Source organism: Gadus macrocephalus, chromosome 2 (assembly GCF_031168955.1).
Source record: "Gadus macrocephalus chromosome 2, ASM3116895v1".
Taxonomy (NCBI): domain Eukaryota; kingdom Metazoa; phylum Chordata; class Actinopteri; order Gadiformes; family Gadidae; genus Gadus; species Gadus macrocephalus.
In genome coordinates this window covers 22,351,047-22,373,429 of record NC_082383.1, presented here as the reverse complement: position 1 = coordinate 22,373,429, position 22,383 = coordinate 22,351,047, and the positions used below count along the sequence as shown (strand labels likewise).

The following is a 22,383-nucleotide window of genomic DNA, read 5'->3' as shown; positions in this document are numbered from 1 at the left end:
TTGTGGTCAACGGTCATGTGTATCTGTCATAAAATGTGTATCAATAAATTATCTCTCTCTCTCTCTCTCTCTCTCTCTCTCTCTCTCTCTCTCTCTCTCTCTCTCTCTCTCTCTCTCTCTCTCTCTCTCTCTCTCTCTCTCTCTCTCCTCTCTCCTTCTCTCTCTCTCTCTCTCTCTCTCTCTCTCTCTCTCTCTCTTCTCTCTCTCTATTCTTCATATATATATATATATATATATATATATATATATATATATATATATATCACAAGTGTTAACCGGTGAAGCTGGGAAACAATAGTGGTGATGTAAGCAGATCGCCATGAAGGCACTAACCACTGTGAGCCAGCCGAGGAGCTTTCGTGGTATGGTAAATCAGCTGGGGAAGTTCATCCCGCAGCTGGCAGAGAAAGACGAGGCTAAAAGAAGAACTGTCGGCTGTGGGGCGTCGACCAGGCCAGAGCATTTCAAGAGCTGTCATCCCCACCGGAGCTAGCCATGTTCGAATCAAACAGGAAGCGCAAAGGCTCAGCAGATGCGTTATCATAGTGTGCTTCTCCAAGAATGGGATGGAGAGTGGAGACCAGTAGCCTACATGTCACAATCTCTCACACAGAGATATGCACGTTGAGAAGGAGGCTTTGGCTCTAACCTGTATGTGAGAAGTTTCACAACTTTCTGATTGGCAAAATGATTATCATTATATATTGCTAACCAAAGGGAGCACATCGTACTTTCTATTATATATGTATTTATTAGAATAATTAAAAATAATAGATATTGTCCAGGAAATGAGGCAGTTCCTACTAGTAGTCATAATGTTAGCAGGCTAACATTTAAGAAACACATACCCCTTGTATTAGCATAGAAATAACGTTTTTTCACGTTATGATCCAGATAAAAGCAACTGCAGGCAAACAGTCAGCTTTGAGCGGACGATCACTTTTTTCCACTAGGACTTTTACTTTGAAAGCTGTTCAGCTGCAAGGACGTCATCGTAAACAGGAAGTTGCTGCTGCAAATCGCATCTGCTCACCGCTCCACACGTTACTCCTAACCACTATCATTTCGAGGTGAACCTGTACCTTATTTATGTTGAGGAATCCCAGCGCCGTTTTAATGTTTTGGCAAACGCTCAGGGATTTTTAGACTGAAAATCGTGAAACGTAATTGTGAAGTCAAACAATGTCTTCTAGTCTGCTAGCAGAATTTATAAAGCAGTGTTTAAAAAATCCCAATGGAATATACGAGCTCAGTATGACTAACATTGTTACATTGTTCTGCACGTCCCGCAGTCTGCAGGTGCTTGGTTTACATCTCTTGATTCTGATCGTTGACTGAAGTCGATTGACTGACCCTGGTCTGGTCTGACGGTAGGCGGTAGCCATGGCGACGGACTCATGCCTGCTGAACTCTGAGGTGGAGCTGCAGCAGCAGGAGGAGCTGTATCAACAGCTGCTCTTAAAGGTTAGATCAGATACATAGCGGGAATCCCTGTTAACGTCAGACGTGTATCATATGACACAAGTATGCAACGTCATTTGAACGAGTGAAAGTACAGATTGGATAAGGAGAAGTCACCAGACACTTCTCTAGAAGAAGCATTCTGCATTCCAAACTAATTTGATTGGCACATAACTTTCCAAAACCGGACATGAGCTTCACCTTATAGTATTCACATCACGTTGCGTTGCCAAGCCTTGTTGACCGACTCTCAGGTCATTAGTCAGTGGTCATGAGACACAGTAATGCCACTTTCCCTTACCTAGAGCTAGTCAGACCGTTGGGTCTCTGAAGGGGCCCAGCCTCTGGTATTAGCAGAACGATTGGTATTGGAAGTGGTCGTGGCGGTCGGTGTCTTTTTACGGTACGTATTGTGGTAGAAAATAACCGAATTCTATCACTTCAACTAAATAAGAGAGTAGGAGGTAGGAATGGAGGAGTCCGGAGCCAGTATGGCAGATGACTTTATTGTTACCCGTGAACAAGCAACAGCAAGGCAGAGTAGTTTGCAACGCGCTGCTGGATGTAAACGACCCCTGTTCTTTTGTCTTCACACCAAGCTGTTCCCCGTATCGTTCGCCCCCCCACCGAATGCATACTAGTTCTCCTTTTGTGGTGGGGCCGGTCAGCCATGCATTCATTTAAGATATATTGTTAACATCTGCAGCTAGTCTAATCTTTAAGTTGACGTCAGCGCACCTTGACCCCAGACTCTCTGCTGCCGTGTCGAGTCTCCCCTGTGTGGGAGAGGTGATTTAGCTACTTTCCACTATTACTGTGTTTATATGATATATAGGCCAGATAATAATCATAGTTTGCCATAAAATGTAGGGGTTAATTTCTTCCATATTTTCCCAATGTAGAGTACACTCACTGATACCTGTCTTGTGTGATGCTGGGAATGTACAATGCATTATTGCATTTCATAAAAATATATGCACTTAAATTTAACCTTTCATCATTCAAATATGACACACGGGACTCGTGCTGGTCCTCAAGTTTTTAGTTTCCCCATGTTACATCGTTGTAAATCAGAGTGGGAATGTCTGTTGAATATACGATTACCCCCCCCCCCCCCCCCCCCCCCCCCCCCCGCCCCCGAATCAGCACCAAGCAGAATGAACATGAAGTTGAAGGACGCCATGAAGTTATTTTTAGTTGGATTGTTTGGACCACCAATAACCGTGCTACGCTACCCAACGATTGAATGCGCCTACATTTTTCTCTTACTGTTTATGAAGTCGACTCATCTAAAGGGAAGTTAGCAAGCATGATGTCACGTGTAGCTATTTCATTCAAATGAAACGACATACCATGAACAAAATGTGACCAAACGTAGCGTGAATAAAACCTTAATACAGCAACTCGGCTGTGAACATGATTTCTGCCTGGGTCGCGTCAGATCGATTCTCACCGGCGGTGGTGGTGAATACGACAACTCCCACGATGCCACGCTAGTGCAGACGTCATCAAACTACGACTTTAGTTAATGTTATTGATTTAGAGACTCTGTGATGAGACTGGGGTGATCAAAGCGTTGTATGTGTGTCTGGGCAGACGGCCGGGAAGGTGCCTAGCGAACCCCTGGACTCCAAACTGATCCGTCCACAGCCAGGTAAAGAGACACACACACACACACACACACACACACACACACACACACACACACACACACACACACACACACACACACACACCAAATACAACAACTGCAGACTACAGTATGAATGCTCCCATTCGCTCGGACCCCCTGTACACATACTAATACTGCACTTAATCAGATGATGGGACACAATTTAATACAGAAGTACTATTGACAGGTATAGAGTGCAGGTTTAAATGATGTCTCCCTCGGCCCCTCCCACCAGGAATGTGCGTGAAGACCCTGTCGCAGACGGACAATCAGAAGATCTTCGTCAACATCTGTCAGTCCCCCTCAGTCCCGCCCCCCCCCGAGCTCTCCAGGGACGAGCTGGTGACCCTCCTCCAATCAGAGGACCCCACCGGCTACAGAGTTCCCATGAGCCTCGGCGAGCCGCACACGGAAATGGACAACGGTGAGTCGTGTTACACACACACACGCGCGCACGCAGCCAAATCTCTCCGAGAAGAAACAATCCAGGATGTCGTAGAACAATTAAACATAACTCTATGATTACTAGTCCATATAAAATAAACTGTTTACATTCTCCTCTGACCTTAAGATACCACCCTTCCTCTCTAACTGAGACAGGAGAAGATAGTTCAGATTTGCTTTCCCACTGGAGCCACTGAGTCAGATAATGAGGCCAGTCCGATCGACTGACTTCTTTGTTGTGCAGATTACTTTCTCCTTGGCCTTTAAACCTTGTTTGCAGACTTGCCGACATGTCCACTTCCCCCATAGTGTATTGCATTTTAACTTGGCCGCTCCCGCCAATCCTAAACTCTCCGGGATGGTCACTCCCACTTACATTTGTTACCTGTATATTCCCTACCCAGAATGCAAACAATCCCCTAAAATAAGATATGATAAGAATCTTGTTCACCCATTATCTCCCTGAATGTATCCTTGGTAACTTTGCTGCCTGTACTTTCCCATGATGCTCGATTATTAAATCAAATATTTCCGACGTGTCGTAGAAATAAATGTATCTTTATTACAGGGAAACAATCTAATCTAATCTCTGCACACAGAAAACTTTCTAATCAGAAAGGTGTTTAGGGAGGAGAGGAGACTAGGCAGACAGAAAGGAAAGAGGCCTCTCAGAGGGCAGATGTTGGTAACACGTTTGTTTCTCCCTTATTTAGTAAATTCTGTATTTGTAGTCAGAAAACCGGCCAGCTTTAGTCAACCAGCCATCATGTTTCAATCTATTATTCTTTGGCCTTGTAAAGGATGGAGCTTGAATAAAAAACACTCCAGGACAAATTGGAGTAAAATTTGCTCAGGTACTTTGGGATAAAAATCCCCCCAAAAAGCTCAGGTACTTTGGGATAAGATTCAATCCTATGACTTGTGTTGATGCTTATTAGATGTATGAAACGGACCAAAATGACTTTCATGAAGCAACTGTAGCCAATTTGGAGAAACCAAAGAGTAAGTTTGATTTCGAAACTGTCCAACTGAAAAGATCCCACCCATACTGTCTTGCCTCCCTCCAATGTCCCTCCCCCAAACCACATGATCAGCTAGCTTTAGCGATAGGTCTGCCTAGCTTTAAGGAGGACTCCATTCATGCACGGGGTCGGTAGGTAGACGACAAGTAAGCAAGGGTTCATTACAGGCACAGGGTTTTTTTTTTTAATCTTTTCTCAGTATGTATGAGAACAAATGCTTCTAAAATAAATGCCCTACCTTAGCTTCAAAACTAAAACCCTGCTTCAGTAGGGGTCTCCCCGCACGGGGCTTTGCAGTTCATTGTCTCGCTGTGTTTATCCAGCGATCAGAAGTCAGGGAACTGGGTTCTCTTATATAAGACCTTGGCAAGCTCCCAGACATGATGACTCTGCATTAGGTGAATGGAGGCAATGAAGGATGTCCTGGATGTCTTATCATTTTATTATTATTATTATGCACCCAGAGACACACACACATATATTGAACAGTGAGTTCCTCTACTTCTACTACTCCCACTTCAACATAATTTTTGTCCCCTCAAATACCATCCACTTGGAAGCTGGAACACATTATCGGTTAACTGATGAGTGTGAAACCTTATCTGGCTGAGTGGGCAATCCTTATCGTTGACCCCTGCACTTGGCATTGGAATGCGCCTCCGAGTGGAACTTCAGTGTCCTCCTGGGATTGGATCTCAACCTGCAACCTGTTATGCCAAACATACACATCGTTGACCGTTTGCAAAGATCAAATATGTAGTCAGCAATGCACTTACACATGGAAAGGAAAATAATAATATTATTTCAAAGAAGAAATTGAAACGACAAAGACTGAGGCTAGAATGGCCAAGATGTTTGATGCACTTGTAATATGTCTCTACGGGCTCTTCCTTGTTCTCAGGCCACCCCAAATCCCCCACTGGCAGACTCCCGCGTCCTGACGTGATGTTTACGCTGTGTCTGTGGTTAATGTATTGTTTATCTCTCTCTCAGGCTCCCAGAGTTGTACTGCCTACGATGTGGTCATCAGCGAGGCCTTCTACCAAAAGAGCCTGGTCTGTTTGTGGCCTCGTTTTGTTGATATGAATCCTTTATATTAGGTCTACCTTAAAGGAGAAATCCGCTGTAAATTGGATCTGGAATATGTTTAGAATGATAACGAGTTGGAATGTTCGTTTTGGAGCAAAAAAGCACATATAGAGTAGACGCATTCTTAAGATGGCTGTTTTTAGCCGATTCTACCAAAACGCTATATCTTGGAACCATAGGGGCATGTCTCATGGTAAAAACTAAAACGCTATTTTAAACCACTTAAAAGGCTAGAAGTAGTCTGACACTTCTTTGGTAGTATAATAAGGGTCTTAACATATAAAACGAGGAATAGATTGAACTTTGTAAGTGAACAGATTGTTTTTTAAAAAGGACATTTTATAGACACAATACCATCAGTAGTTCAACCGTCGACACCATCTTGTCTTTAAGACTCGATAAGTAGATTTTGACGAACACAGAACTTGCGTGTTGTTGATGGATGACGAAAGCTCTGTGTACGCCAATCCAGCTTTCGAGTCTTCAAGACAAGATGGCGTTGAAGGGTGAACTACTGATGTTATTGTGTGTAGAAAATGTCCTTTTTAATAAACATCTATAAACGTACAAAAATATCAATGCCTAGTTTTATATGTTACTTAAGACCCTTATTATACTACTAAAGAAGTGTCGGGCTACTTCTAGCCTTGTAAGTGGTTTAAAATAGCGATTTAGTTTTTATCATGAGACATGCCCCCATCGTTCCAATTTTATAGCGTTTCGGTAGAATTGGCTAAAAAGAGCCAACTTAAAAAATGCGTTTATCTGCGCTTTTTTGCTACCAAACGGACATTCCAACTCTTTATCATACCGAACATATCTCGGATCCATTTTACACCGGATTTCTCCTTTAAGGAAGGCTAAATTTAGCCGTTTGTGAATTTCTCTTGTCCAGAAGGATCCTCTGTTCCAGCAGTTCCTCATCATGGTGTCCTTGGAGGGCTTAGAGAACAAATACCACCTGGAACTGAGCCGAGGTGTGTGTGTGTGTGTGTGTGTGTGTGTGTGTGTGTGTGTGTGTGTGTGTGTGTGTGTGTGTGTGTGTGTGTGTGTGTGTGTGTGTGTGTGTGTGTGTGTGTGTGTGTGTGTGTGTGTGTGTGTGCGCGTGTGTGTGTTTCAAGTTGATTGTTTCAACTCACTAATAAATGAGTTGTGTGTTTGCAGACTGGAAGATTCTGAAGAACCGGAAATTCTTTGGTTCTGTGAGCGAGCAGAACATTCGAACCAAGAGCCAACCTGTTATCCAGGAACTCCCGCAAACGTAAGGCCTACTAGTCTGTCTGCCTCTCTGTCTGTTATCACGGCTTGTGGGTGCAGGAACATTTCAACTATATCAAACCCTCGAAACACAAATGAGTGCTTTACAAAGGCAGCCACCACATTTTCTTCACAAAACACAAAAAATGAACGCCATAAAAAAGAAGGCCAAGACTGAATGTATTAGCGCAGCAACCCGTTCTGCTGCGCACAGAAAGGTTCTTAATTGTGAAGAAGGAGGACAAAGGTGGTGTGGGAGGAGAGGAAACTAGGCAGACAGAAAGGAGTGAGGCCAATCAGAGGCCAGTTGTATGTTACACGGTTGTTGCTCCCTCATTTAGACAATTCTGTATTTGTAGTCAGAAAACCGGCCAGCTTTAGCCAACCAGCCAAACAGAAAGGAGTAACTAGATATATATAAAACGAAATAATTCTAAATAAGGCCGAATACCAATCTGATCTTATGTTTTTCACTATTAGTTGCCGATGCAGTGCCCCAATGTGTCTAGAAAAGAACGTCATCCTTTCTTTGTCCTGAAAAGGACACATGCTACAGTTGTATGCATAGGGTAGGATTCAGTTCAACCCTGTATAAACCTGATTCAAACCAGGTCAAACCTACTCCATTTTAAATGTACACCTGAACGCAACTCTGGGTTGTTTTACACACTTGTTGTAAAACATGCTTTCGTCTCACTGTTTCCATGTCTAGGGATTGCTCCAGGGACACAGCGAGAAGGTAACCACCACACACACTCCTCCCAATCCCTCTTCAAATTCCGAGGTCAAAACGATTGTGAGATAAAGAGGTGTTGTTTCTCTGCCTAAACAAGCACGTGCATGTCTTTATCTTTGCATCTCTGCATCTTCATACATCTCTACAGCGTCTCTAAACATCTCTGCATCATGAAGTGTCTCTGTAGCGAGTTTCATGTCAAGCAAGTAGTACCGCAGCCCGCTTGGTGAAAGAAAATACATAAAAGATAAGAAAGTGCAGCGATCTATGGAGCTTTCAAATGGAGGGGTTTGGATCTGGAACAGACCAAATCAACAATCTTTAAAAAAAGATTAGTCCGATTAGATTAGAGTTTTGCTTAACTTCCAAACGACGTGGCAACGGCGAGGAGAACGCATTTGGCTGGATTTTTTTTAACAAATTATGGCGCGGCCATATTTGAATATGACTTGTTTCCCAGGCAGGGCCAGACTGATATTCATTTGTTTGCGTTGCCGGCACTTAAAAACAGTTATTAGCATCGTGTAGCGTCTAGTCCTAGCTATCTTTGTTGTCTACGGGGAAGGGGTTAACCTAGCAGTTGTTAGCGCTTGGCAGATGTTTCTAAGAACATCCTTACTTTACCGACAGCAATATATTGTTGTTTCTCTTTCTTCTGACGAATGTAATTATTGTATGTCGCATTCGATACTGATAAGGGTAAATGTAAATTGCGTCACACGTGCATATTATCGAACATCGTGAAGCTTTGAGGCGGCTACGTGTTTACTGGGTTCACTCTAGATTTATTAGAAATAGCTTGTCCTCCAGACTTGCCTCGTGCATTTAACTGTTCCTCCCCTCTCTCCCCCTCTCTCTCTCTCCTTCCCTCCCCCTCCTTCACACCCTCTTCCTCTTGTCCGTCCCCCCGTCCCCCGTTAGACCAGAGTTCAGTCTGCTGGTTGAGCCTCCCACAGGGAGGCCACAGTACCTCATAGCGGAGGTCCAGCTGCCTGGAGTGGTAAGACACACACACACACAGACACAGACACAGACACAGACACAGACACAGACACAGACACAGACACAGACACAGACACACACACACACACACACACACACAGCGGATGTTGACGCAGGCTCATTGAAAAGAAAAGGCCAAAAAAAACGTCGGCATGTCACATGTTTAAAGACGTTATTGTATTTAATGAACTAAATATTAAAATATATATTGTATATATATACAATTATTTAGTTATAATATTATAAGTAGACCATAGCTTTTATTAAATGATCGTTATAACAAGATCTATATCTGACCATTGAAAATCCCCTTCCACCGATGTGGAAGGGGATGAACCAAGTTCAGGGATAACCAGACAATATTAAAAAATATTTATAACATAAAAACTAGGCTATACTTACAGCATATCATACATTTGGTTATAGGCCCAATTCGGTTTAAATGTCAGCCTCTGCTGGCCCACAACTAGACCGACGAGATCCTAATAACTATCAAACTAAAGATCAGACACATTCACTGACTTTGTTCACTGTACATTCACTTCAAGATTATGCAAGTAAAAAGTATATTTCTCGCTAGAAATGTTTTAGAAACACGTTTAACGGTGAATCGGTCCTAAAATATTGCATTTCCCATTCAGATAATAAAGATTAAAATAGGCTACGTAACTTTTCCCCCAAATGCTGGGAGAACGTCTCGCTTAGATGGACGGAACGAAGCGTGTACTCCTCACGCTTTGGTGAGGCAAAGCGTGACACTGAACACGCCTTGCGAGGTTACAATTGTTAGTTTTTAAGGTCAGTGATAACTACTCGCACGACGGCTCATTTATTTACCTCTCTGTCCGGCAAATAAATCATCTCATATAGTCTAATGGTAAACTACTTTGATGCTCCTATAATGAACGCTGTCTGTTATATGTATTAATCATTCATCTCAAAGGAGTCTGCACTATAAGCCAATGTTTAAACCAACTTTCTCAGAAGGGTCACCTAATATTGGTGTCGCAGCTCATCAAACCATGACCTCTGGAGGACCTCTCTCTTCTATCTGCCTCCTTCCCTCTTCTCCCTTTCCTCCCTCCTCACACGCACATTTGATAAATGTATTTGGAATGACCAATGCTACAACACCATAGCATCCAAATATGAATAAAGAGCCTATTATATCCAAAACAACTCAAACACTTTGCAGGTATCCACAACCACGTAAATCAGTAGAGATACATGTATAGTTCAAGTTATATTATGGGTAGAGATGACAGCGCCTTCTCCATGCATGGAGACTGCCGATGATTGCTGACACAGAGCAGTACTTGGCTATTTGCTTAGAGTTCTTCTTATTGAGTCCAGCAATTTGCGACCTCTACCACAGAGTCTATTTACATGTCCAAGGCTACCATAAATGAGTCCAACTAGCTTTGTGCTATAGCCACCTATTGGTAAAGCATGTATTAATGGCTGGTATTCTAACATCTTTTCAGAGAAACACAGGTCCATATACAGGTCAAAGCAACAGCCCACTTCCAGAATCACAATCGTTTTTAAAAGATCATCGACAACAACAATGTCAGGTGTATTTGGAGAATCTCTAAGAACATTTTCTAGGGAATTATCATTTAAATGTCTGAACCAGTTAAGTTGTATTCTTTTGTTTGTATGTATTGTGCTGAGTCCATGTACTTTGCTCAGTTCATTCGCTGTGATGTGGACAATGCGATCGTGACGGGCATTGTATAGTCCTTTTAAATGTGGGACAACCGTTCAATATGTGCGCTGTTGATTCGAATTGTTTATTGGTATGCAATAGGCAGAATGGTTCATGATGGTTTGGAAACCATAGTGAGAGGTTATATTGTGTCGGGAGTGCTTGCAGTCTTGCTTTGATGACAAATTTTACGTGATGCACATTTAAGTCCATGATTAACTCCTCGCTGACGCTTACCTGTTCTCCGCTTACGTGTATCCGATTTAGCTGTATGTTATTGTTATTACACAAATCATTCAGATCAGGCCAATCTGAGCGCACTCCAAAACCTTTGGCCCTGGGGTCCAGCTTCCCGCTGGGTTTCCTTCTGAAGCCCAGGACACTTGGTTCTCCATCAGGGGCAAGGGGGATCTTGCGTTTGCGTAGGTCCAGCAACAGTGAGCCCCGGGCCATTGCCCGAACTGTCGGCCCGTCGTTATTCAGCATGCGCGATAGATGACTTATCCTCGTGGCTGTATAAATCCACTCGATGTTGGGGACCCCAAGCCCCCCCTCTGATCTGTTCATGGAAATAATACTCCTTGTTGTGGTTGTGTTAAGAGGTATCCATTTCCTCACCAGCTGCACTGTCTTATTGTTCAGTTCTTTCTTTTTTTACACACACACACACACACACACACACACACACACACACACACACACACACACACACACACACACACACACACACACACACACACACACACACACACACACACACACACACCCCAAAACACACACACACACACACACACACACACACACACCCCAAAACACACACACACACCCCAAAACACACCCCAAAACACACACACACACACACACACACACACCCCTAAACACACACACACACACACCCCTAAACACACACACACACACACAAAAACACACACACACACACACACACACACACAAAAACACACACACACACACACACACAAAAACACACACACACACACACACACACACACCCCTAAACACACACACACACACACAAAAACACACACACACACACACACACACACAAAAACACACACACACACACACACAAAAACACACACACACACAAAAACTCCCACACCCACACCCCCCCCCCCCCCCCCAGCGGTCGTGCAGGGCGCTGGTCCTTGACGTTGGGGAGGACCGCCTGGTGCTGACGGCCCGGCCCAACCTCTTCCACCTCGACGTCTTCCACCCCCTGCTGGTGGACCAGGGGGGCAGCGTGGCCCAGTTCAACACACACACACAGGTAACACACACACACAGTCACACACACACAGGTAACACACACACACACACACAGGTAACACACACACACAGTCACACACAGGTAACACACACACACACACACACACACACAGGTAACACACACACACAGTCACACACACACAGGTAACACACACACACACACACAGGTAACACACACACACAGTCACACACAGGTAACACACACACACACACACACACACAGGTAACGATTTATTAGAAGCCTAATAAACCGTTGGAACGCGCAAGACCGGTAACCATAGCAACGTCGGTAAACAAACCTTGCGAAGCCCAATCCAGGTCTCATTAGCTGCGTTTCCATCTAAAAGGTGATGCGAATCTTTAGAAAGTTCGCAAAAAAGTAATTTGAATTAGGTGCGTTTCCATCAAGTGGTTGAAGCGGAATAGGGTGATGACGTTACACGTTGATGTCGGCAGGGTTGCTATGGCCGGTCGTTATGCGGAAATCGGAAAGACTGTCAGTCCTGTGTGTTCAAAGTTCGCTACGTCACAGCTGTTTCGAAAAGTGTGTTTCCATCGCCCACTTTGCGAATTCGCTCTCTTTCGCATTTCTCAAAAACCACCTCAAGCGAGCGGATAAACCTTTTTGCGGATTAGAGGATTTTTATGCGAATTTTGGTGTTTCCATCACCGTTTACTGATTCGATACTTCAAAGTTCGCATAAAATCAGGAGGATGGAAACGCACCTACTGAAGGCATTTAATGGTCAAAATATTATCAATAAATATTTGAATATTAATAAACAAGCGAACTTCGAACAAAGCCCTAACACACACAGGTAACACTCACACGGGCCACACACACACACACACACACACACACACACACACACACACACACACACACACACACACACACACACACACACACACACACACACACACACACACACACACACACACACACACACACACACACACTCAGGTACAACACAATAAGACAATAAGACACAGTACAACACACACAAATGTAACACAACCACAGTACAACACACACACAGACATAGGTAACAGACAAACACACTCACACACGCACAGGTAACACACAGTAGAACACACACACACACACACACACACAGGTAACACACAGTACAGCACACACACACACCTAACACACACAAACAGGTAAGACATGGGCAAGTAACACAGATTCACACAGGTAAACCTGGGTTATATGTTGCTATGTATTAATAATTAAAACAGACCATTTTCCTCTGTATTCCTCTCAGATTCTGACCATCACAATGCCTGTAGTGTCTTCATGATGCCAGTCGCAGTGTCTACTTGTTATTTAAAAGAAGAATGGTGTAAGAGAAATAAACATTATTTTTAAAAGTATATCAACTGTGGTCTTCTCTTTATTTCATATAGGCCTACATATGTTACAATCATCCATGATATTATTTGGATTAATGGCTTTGCACGGTGAAGAGATGCATATAATGTGTTGTTCTACTTTACAGTAGGCCTACAGGGAAATAAACAAACATGTTCGATTATTTCCATGTGTCGGACAAGCTGCAAGCTGCTCTGGCAGCTCTAATAAACTTACAGGAGCCCTCCACGAAATGTACAGGATATGTACAGATGGTATTACCAGAGCCCGTCTATGAATATTAGACATTCTCTGGTATTACTGAACAGGGAAGGATCTTTTTGGTTTTCGCAGCGCAAATAAGAGAAGAAGGAAGATTCTACGCATGCGCTCAGACATGGCGGTGTTGCGCGATAGTGCATCACAGCACCGCCTAGCCGCCCGGCGTGCATAGTATACCCAATCGAATTCCAGGCACTTGCGTCACCGTATGCACGCAGATTTCCTCCCGAAAACGCTGGTCTAAACGCAGAATAAAAAGTGAAGACGCGACGCCACTTTTGCGTCTTCTGTTCAGATCGTCTTCTTGTAAACGTAGCTAAAGTTTACTTTTAATTTTGGCTGCCTCCAGTAATATGATTTGTCGAAACAAATCTGAAACCAAATGAAGTGAAAGGGCCCATTCATCCCTATTCGATCTTGCCTGCCGGGAGGCTTGAGGTGATCGATCTGAAGTCTGATTTGCAAGTAAATACTCCAATGTCTTCCCTCTTCATCTTCGATAATTTTCTCTGTTTGCATATTAATTTTATTGACTGAAACTGTACCATGCAGCATTTAACTAGAATTAGACTATCTTTAGCTGGCAACAAGAGTTGCCATCTATAGATAGACAAATAAAAGCTGTAAACTGAATTTCAAGTAATATTTTCATGATCATAAAATGCCGTAGCCTACATTTTAAAATGCTGTGCGTGTCATTGTTGTACATTTCAACAACCATGAGCTGTAAATTGTTGCGATGTCTTTACATCCCGATACAGTGATTATTTTTACAGCAAGTTGCCTGCAACTTTTATTGCCGGCAACTAGCTGTACATTTAACAGCCGTTTACAGCAGTTTGTTACAGTGTATGTTACGTCCTCCTAACCGGAAGCTATTGCCGTCCTATAAGGCTGTATCCCTCTTGAGTCTGTATCTGTGTGGGTTTAAGGGCTTAAGTTGGGGAGCCCCGTTGGATGACATCTGTCTGGCCATGTGATACTGCAGCTTGTGATAAGTGGGCAACTGGAACGAAGACTATATATACACACACACACACGACCAGCCGAATCCATGCCCACAGTGCTTATCATACCTCAAGGCTGCGTTTGGACATCACCCTTTTTTTTGTTCAGGGCTTTTCTTGGTAATTCGAGATGGTCAAACAGTGCTCATCATGAGCTGACCAATTTCGCCCAACAAGTTAACATGGATTCATGCTAGAATCACCCTTTAATGGACAATAAAGCCCATCTTAAAGCCATCTAAAGATAGCTGGATCTTCTATTTAGGAGGAGGCCTTCTATATTTGATCACGCAACATGCAGGGCTATGACTGCAAGCAATATTAAAAAATAACATTAACTGGACATTCTGGAAACAGGGAAAGCATCTGGTACTCAAATCCAACGGAACAAAATGGTGGGCGTCGTCTCATGGGATTCCAGGGATTTTGGTTTACAGCCTTTGGGATTTTCTCACGGACAACGTTGTTGCAATCTGCACAGAGAAGAACACGTCACAAAAATCGACTTTTCACAGGGCCAACAACCGGCTGAGGAGGTCTCAGTTTCAAACCCGACCCGTATTTGTCTCCGGAAGTCGGTTCAACCTTCGAGTTGGTTCAAAACGTGCCACATGAGGCACCAGAACCCAGCACTGCATGCTTTCTGTGACAGAGAAGAACAGAGAAGAACAGAGAAGAAGACAGAGAAGAAGACAGAGAAGAAGACGGAGAAGAAGACGGAGAAGAAGACAGAGAAGAAGACAGAGAAGAAGACAGAGAAGAAGACAGAGAAGAAGACAGAGAAGAAGACAGAGAAGAAGACAGAGAAGAAGACAGAGAAGAAGACGGAGAAGAAGACGGAGAAGAAGACGGAGAAGAAGACGGAGAAGAAGACAGAGAAGAAGACGGAGAAGAAGACGGAGAAGAAGACGGAGAAGAAGACAGAGAAGAAGACAGAGAAGAAGACAGAGAAGAAGACAGAGAAGAAGACAGAGAAGAAGACAGAGAAGAAGACAGAGAAGAAGACGGAGAAGAAGACGGAGAAGAAGACGGAGAAGAAGACGGAGAAGAAGACGGAGAAGAAGACGGAGAAGAAGACAGAGAAGAAGACAGAGAAGAAGACAGGCACGGCCAGTATCCTTTCTATTTGCGGGGGGTGGCAGGTCCTCCCTTTGTCACCCCACTCCTCATCCCTTCTGACCTCCCCGATCCATCACCAGCGCCTCACCCATCACCTTCTCCCTCCCCCTTTCATCAGCCCCCCTCCCTCCCTCCCTCACCCACCACCCCCCCTCCCTCACCCACCAGACCTTCCTCCATCTCTCACCCATCATTTTTTTATACAATAAATAAGTAAAACAGTGAAATTGAAGTACCAAAGCAATACTGTCCAATGAAAGATCGTACCGAGTGTCCATACAGTGGAAGAGGTGCATGACCATTATAATAATATATCCACTGATTCGTCTTACTTTATCCAACCCTCCACACCTGCCCGCATTGCCCCTCGGTTGGTCGCATGAGGTCACCCCCCCCCCCCCCCCCCCCCCACAACCTAATCCCGGGGAGGGTCCACTTTCGTCCCGACTGTCCCCAGTGTAATCCGCCTGCAGTCCCCCGCCTGGACACGCACGCACGCACGCTAGCACACACACACACACACACACACACACACACACACACACACACACACACACACACACACACACACACACACACACACACACACACACACAGACACGCGCAACAAAGAAGACCTTAAGGCATTGCGCCCTGGTTATTTTTGTGACGCACACCCCAAAAACCCTGTTAATCTCTCCTTGCATGCAATGCATGTGGCCTCATTGTATGAACATGACACACACACACACACACACACACACACACACACACACACACACACACACACACACACACACACACACACACACACACCGTGAGCCCCACAACCTCTCTATATAAAACTGAATTGTCTCCCTGAACAAAAGCCATCCTATTGTGTGTGTCTGTGTCGTACTCTACTCTGTACTCCGTGTATCCGTCGCCCCAGGGACCGTCTTCGTCACTGTCCCCTTTGGCTTAACAGGAAAACATCTCCACACGGGTAAGTTCTGTCGCTGCTTCTCCACCAATCCATGCCAGTGTTTACCTGTATTTCCCCTGTGGCGGTCTAGATCTCGTCTCAGAGCCCGTTGGGTTGGTTGTAGCGTACTGTGGGATCTCATGCAGGCTCCCACATTGATAATGCGGTTTAGCCAGCCAGATTCTTACTGTAGGCCTGTTTTATAGGAGGACTTGGAACTGAAAGGACGACTTATAGAATTTCTGAAAAATATTCACATTGAGACACCTTCTCTAATCTAGATCAGAAAATTTCGTCCAAACTTCTGTATTCGAGTCTCTCACGAGATGCCATTCAAGTCATTCAGGTGAAAGTCCTGCTATTCAGCGGTGCTATCAAATGAGCGCAATTAAAAACTGATCACATATTATTATCTGGCCTTCAGAGTACAGTGTATTTGTGGTTAATCTCAGTTTTATGGACTTTATTATAATCGTGTGTCTCTGTGTGTGTGTGTGCGAGTGTGCGTGCGTGCATGCGTGTGTGTGTACGCGAGTCTGAGAATGAGAGCAAGTGTGTGTTCGAGAGTGAGTGTGTGTGTGCGTGCGCGTGCGTGTGCGTGCATACGGCATGCACGCATGCGTTTGTACGTGCATGTGAGAGAGTTAGAGTGTGCGAGTGTGTGTACGTGTGAGTGCGTATCACTAAGCTCCATCTCTGGCTGCTGACAACTGTCGGCTGAAAGCTGTCGTCTGCATACCTGGCTCGTGAGCAGCGATCGCCAAGCTGAGTGTGATCTGGAGATGAGATGCTCTAGGCATGCAGCTGGACTCAGCTGTCTAGTACTCATGGAGACGTGTGTGTGTGTGTGTGTGTTAGAACAACAGAGGGCTCAGTGCAGAGAGAGGGATTGATGGCGGTGATATGGGGAGAGAGAGATCGCTAAATTCCAGCAAGGGCTCTCATGGTATCGTTCTACCCTGTGGGGGTCAAGAGGACATCAGAAGGACTCGGCGCCGGGTTAATCTGTAGATCTGATCGCACGTCCTCCCCTAGTCTTTATGAAGGGTTTGTTTTGCTTTTGATCAACCATCTTGATTTGTATTCCTTTCAATCTTTTCCCACGGTACAGTTGGTAGGACTACACGTCAAGAAAAGTGATTCTCTCTCTCTCTTTCTTTCTTTCTTTCTTTCTTTCTTTCTTTCTTTCTTTCTTTCTTTCCTTCTCTTTTTTTTTCTGCGCATCAGTCCACATAAACGGAAGGAAAATGAACAAATATAACCCTCTTGTGTTCCCCATGAAACATTTATGTTGCAGGTTCTGTTTCACATCTAAGTCTTCCTCTCTGTTGCAGACATGTCTGACATAGAAGAGGAGTACGAGTGAGTACACTTACATTTACATTTAGGGCGTTTAGCAGACACTTACAATAAGTTAATTTGTCACAAGAAAGTGAAACAATATATCGCTTTCGGAACCGAAGTGCCAAGCACTAACAATCACTAGGTTAACCCATTCCATGCATACAACAAAGCTAGGATAAGATGGTAAATAACTAAGTACTATAACTATATACAACATACAATAAGTGTGAACATTTAGTGCCAGGACGTACAACATACAACAAGTAGAAGGGGAGGGAATGGGTGCCTATGCAGAGTCTAGGTGAACCCTGACTAATCTATCGGAACCATATTGCCATTTATATTGATATCTTTGCTGGTTGAACTCCAATCGAAAATGTGGGAAATGATGTCATTTCCTTTATTCCCTTTTTCTCCTTTCAACAGGGAGCAGGGAGAGGGTAAGTACTTATAAGCCTGCATGTCTGTAAGCAAATGGTAAACAAAAACATACTTAGCAGTCGCAACTTTCTACCTGATGGAAGAAGGCGACCCGAACATTAGGAGAAATGGAAAGCACGCTCAACAGTGCATACCATTTGGATTTATGCTACTTTCATCTTTATTTTTACTGAACTTAACCCTCCCCCCCCCCCTCACACATACACAGAGGAAGAAGAGGAGGAGGAGCCTGAAGATGAAGAAGGTAAAGCAAAGTTTGTGTATGTGTATGTGTATGTGTGTGTGTGTGTGTGTGTGTGTGTGTGTGTGTGTGTCCGTGCGTTCTTGCGTTCTTGCGTTCTTGCGTGCGTGCGGGTGTGCTTGTGTGTGTGTGCGCCTATGTGGAACGATTTTCCCGTTCACCCGTCATTTCATCAGTTACTGTCAGCTCTTCTCTTCTCTCTGATCTGCTGTGCTGCCTGCATGCCGCAATCTCGGATTTAACAAACACATTCTTGCTTTGAAATCTTCCCACACAAACAAACTACTCACCTAAGACACTAGAATGACTAATGCCTACCGGGTTAGACTGTCTGTTATCTCTATGGTGAAGGTAAGATTGCGATCAAGTTCTATGTCGTAGAGGCTTCGCCTTTTAAGGCTATCGCTATTGGGTTATCCCTAGGCGTGAGCCGTAGCACTGAAAAATGTGTAATCCCCGCCCACCAACAGCGTGGGCCTCAATTGCGTCCTCGGGCCTCAACGACGTCCGCATTTCGCAGATATAGGCGGGCGCCGGCGGTCGTTCTGCTCCCATTTTCTTCCGGACGATCCTGTGGCATACTGAAATAAATAAATAGATATTATGGACTACGAAGACGATCCACGACGTGAAACACGGGTTACATCTTGCCGTACGGCGGCCGTGAGGTGTGCCGAGGGCTGCCGCCTGGGCATGAGCATGCCGCCTGGGCGCTCTCGCCGCTCTGTCCGTGTCGGCATTGTGCGGCGCTGCCGTCGGACGACGGACAGCGCGGAGCCGACACTGCCGCCGCCGTTGCTGAACGGGCCGACGACGTCACCCCCGGCCTCCCCTCTCCGTTCGGAGAGGGGAGGCCGGGGGTGCACTGTGCACTGTGCACTGTGCACCGTGGTTTCCCTGCCTCCAGCGTCTGCTCTCAGGGCCGCCGAAAGGAACTCCCTTGGCGGCGGGCAGGGGGAGCAATCATAGATTACCCAGAGATCGGCCAGCGCTTGTGGGCCTGGCCGCTGAACGCGAGCGCCTAGAGGGTCTCGGCCTCTCCCAGGAGGTCGTACGGACCATCCAGGGGGCCAGAGCTGACTCCACCAGAGCGTGTTGCTCGGCTAAATGGGCGGCTTTCCAGAAATGGTGCGCGGAGAGGGGTTGTGATCCCATCTCCTGCCCTTTGCCGCGTGTGCTCTCTTTCCTCCCGACACTGATGGAGAGAGGGCTGGCCTTTAGCACGGTTAAGACGTACGCGGCTGCTGTTTCATCATGCCACGAAGGCTTCTGGATTAAACTGTTTTTAGTCACCCCTTAATGAAGCGCTTCCTAAAAAGGTGTGAGGAGAGAGGGACCCGTGACGCGCTCTCTCACGCCACAATGGGATTTAACACTGGTGCTGCGCGCACTGGTTAAAGCCCCATTTGAGCCTCTTGACCGGGTGCCCCTCAAGTTTGTGTCAGCCAAGACAGCTTTGCTGCTGGCCCCGACGTCAGCTAAGAGAGTGAGCGACCTGTCTGCACTCTCTGTAGCCCCTTCTTGTCTTAGAATACAAGGGGACGGCAGTTCGGCCATATTACGCCCGAACCTGGTTTTACACCTAAGAGTATTACTAGCTCCTTCAGATCGAGAGTAATAACACTCAATGGTTTCTCTCTCCCTCCTCATCAATCGGAGGAGGAGGCAACCGCCCATCTCTTGTGCCCCGTACGCGCGCTGGCCTGTTATGTGAAGCGCACGGAGGCTCTGCGCAAATCTCAACAGTTATTCGTGCATTACAGAGAACATTCCCAGGGCCTCCCCCTGACGATACAACGGCTGTCGCATTGGCTGTGTGATGCTATCACACAGGCTTATGTGGCGGCGGGGGCAGAGCTGCCTGAGACTATCAGAGCTCACTGGACCAGAGGAATATCGTCCTCTGTCGCTCTGCAAAGAGGGATGCCTACGGAGGATATCTGCACAGCAGCCTCCTGGGTTTCCCCAATGCTCTTTTATTAGGTTTTACCTAAGAGACATGTCGCGCCTCTCTATGACGCACTCAGTTCTAGGTGCTTTGTCAGAGTGAGTGTGATTGTGTGACTATTCCCCTCGCATATTAACACAATGTGAGGTGGAGTCAAATATTCTCGTGTCTTATGAGACACATTGGAGCTGCTCGCTGATGACGTGCCGTTAGACGCATGACGCATGTTATGCTACGTCTGACGCATGATACTAGCGTGTGTGTAGCAGTGTTTCTGGTGCTGATCGGGACCAATGAGGCATAGACTATATCGTGCTTCGCCCTTTAACCCAATAGCGAAGCCTATACGACATAGAACTATAGTTACGTATTGTAACTCTAGATTCTATGAGTATAGGCGCAGCCTTTTAAGTGTCGGCCTCATTGTCCTTTACATAGCTGAAGAAAAGCTGTTTACTGGGAGCAGAACGTCCGCCGGCGCCCGCCTATATCTGCGGACGTCGTTGAGGCCCGCGGACGTAATTGAGGCCCGCGCTGTTGGTGGGCGGGGATTACAAATGTTCCAGTGCTACGGCTCACGCCTAGGGATAACCCAATAGCGATAGCCTTAAAAGGCTGCGCCTCTACTCATAGAATCTAGAGTTACAATAAGTAACTATCGATCTATGGCCCACTTCTGGACATTGGACCTCACTCCTGACCCAACCATTTCACCTCATTTTTGATACGTCAATCATTTAACCATAAAAAAAATGAAATCTAAATTTGAACTGCTCTTTTGACGCTTCATCTGTATATTTTGCGTAGTTGTATTGTTTTCAGTCCTGTAGTGGCTTCCCCTGCATTTCCTGTCAGGGAAGTACTGGCTGAAGGAGGTTGAACCAAGTACTGCAGAGATCTTATCGCTTATTGTAAGGTTGCAGAAGATGTTGCTACTCATCTTAAATAACTATTTTCTTTCGGTTTTCCTTTCTTTTCCCCTTCCTCTGTCCTTATTTCTTTCTTTATCTCCCATCTCCTGGGCGGTCATGGGTCCCCCATCGTTGGTTTGGTTAGAGCACTACACTCAGGAGGAAGGTAAGACGGGACATATGATATGCAAAATTCCTAGACATGCAAATCAGTATCAACGTCTTCTATTTATCCAGAATATTAATCAATGTTCATCAAACCAACTTCAAAATAATATTAAATAATTATATAAATCATTTTCTCTCTCTCTCTCTCTCTGTCTCTGTCTCTGTCTCTGTCACTCTCTCTCTCTCTCTCTCTCTCTCTGTCTCTGTCTCTGTGTCTCTCTCTCTCTCTCTCTCTCTCTCTCTCTCTCTCTCTGTCTCTGTCTCTGTGTCTCTCTCTCTCTCTCTCTCTCTCTCTCTCTCTCTCTCTCTGTCTCTGTCACTCTCTCTCTCTCTCTCTCTCTCTCTCCCTCTCCCTCTCCCTCTCTCTCTCTCTCTCTCTCTCTCTCTCTCTCTCTCTCTGTCTCTGTCTCTGTCTCTGTCTCTGTCTCTCTCTCTCTCTCTCTCTCTCTCCCTCTCTCTCTCTCTCTCTCACTCTCACTCTCACTCTCACTCTCACTCTCTCTCTCTCTGAAGAAAAGCGTCCTCAACCCAAGTAGGTACCCTCATTGTCTTTCCTTTCTTTGTGTTGCCTCACAGTAAATTAATTGGATTGAATTTACGAAGATGGTGGGGTTTGAGGGTGGAGTTTGAGGGTGGGGTTTGATGCTTGGTTTGATGGTGGGGTTTGTTATTGGGTTTGCTGGTGGGGTTTGATAATGGGGTTTGATATTGGGTTTGATGGTGGGTTTAACGGTCGCATCCTCCCCCTCCCCCTCCCCCTCTCCCTCCCCCATCTCTTCAGACCCATGGCCCCACCGGTGGGAAACCCCAAGATCCCCGAGGGCGACAGGGTGGACTTTGACGTAAGGCCGCTCAGAGAGGACGTTCACCGTTTCCTTTGGTGGGGCAGCAAAAAAAAAGCGACATTTCAAAATAAAAGCGTCCCTCGGGCACATTTCCGGCGATTC

General features: G+C 45.4%; 2 protein-coding genes across 4 annotated transcripts in view; both read left to right on the top strand.

Moving 5' to 3' along the window:
- Positions 1–955: 955 nt before the first annotated feature.
- pih1d1 (PIH1 domain containing 1) lies at positions 956–13,055 on the top strand. 3 transcript variants are annotated; one of them, XM_060073941.1, is made up of 11 exons: positions 956–1,070; positions 1,293–1,464; positions 3,058–3,115; positions 3,369–3,557; positions 5,593–5,654; positions 6,584–6,665; positions 6,853–6,949; positions 7,658–7,684; positions 8,603–8,681; positions 11,536–11,679; positions 12,947–13,055. In XM_060073941.1, exons 2-11 carry the CDS (start codon positions 1,384–1,386, stop codon positions 12,980–12,982), a joined length of 855 nt encoding a protein of 284 aa, XP_059929924.1. In that variant the 5' UTR covers positions 956–1,070; positions 1,293–1,383; the 3' UTR covers positions 12,983–13,055. The 3 variants fall into 3 exon arrangements, with proteins under 3 accessions (XP_059929924.1, XP_059929933.1, XP_059929942.1); XM_060073950.1 differs by lacking the exon at positions 7,658–7,684; XM_060073959.1 differs by lacking the exons at positions 956–1,070; positions 1,293–1,464 and adding an exon at positions 1,503–1,864.
- Positions 13,056–18,360: 5,305 nt separating this feature from the next.
- Positions 18,361–22,383, top strand: part of tnnt1 (troponin T type 1 (skeletal, slow)) — a gene marked incomplete at its 5' end in the record, with an annotated part of 8,450 nt that continues 4,427 nt past the window's right edge. Inside the window, 4 exons of the mRNA XM_060068140.1 lie at positions 18,361–18,412; positions 21,414–21,434; positions 21,950–21,968; positions 22,218–22,278. Coding sequence (XP_059924123.1) covers positions 18,361–18,412; positions 21,414–21,434; positions 21,950–21,968; positions 22,218–22,278 — 153 coding nt within the window. The remainder of the gene's footprint in view (positions 18,413–21,413; positions 21,435–21,949; positions 21,969–22,217; positions 22,279–22,383) is intronic.

Coding starts and splice junctions, on each gene's coding strand:
- pih1d1 (XM_060073941.1), top strand. CDS start 1,384: ATGGCGACGGACTCATGCCTGCTGAACTCTGAGGTGGAGCTGCAGCAG. Junction 3,116..3,368: donor ACTGATCCGTCCACAGCCAG/GTAAAGAGACAC, acceptor CCCTCCCACCAG/GAATGTGCGTGAAGACCCTG. Junction 6,666..6,852: donor CCACCTGGAACTGAGCCGAG/GTGTGTGTGTGT, acceptor GTGTGTTTGCAG/ACTGGAAGATTCTGAAGAAC.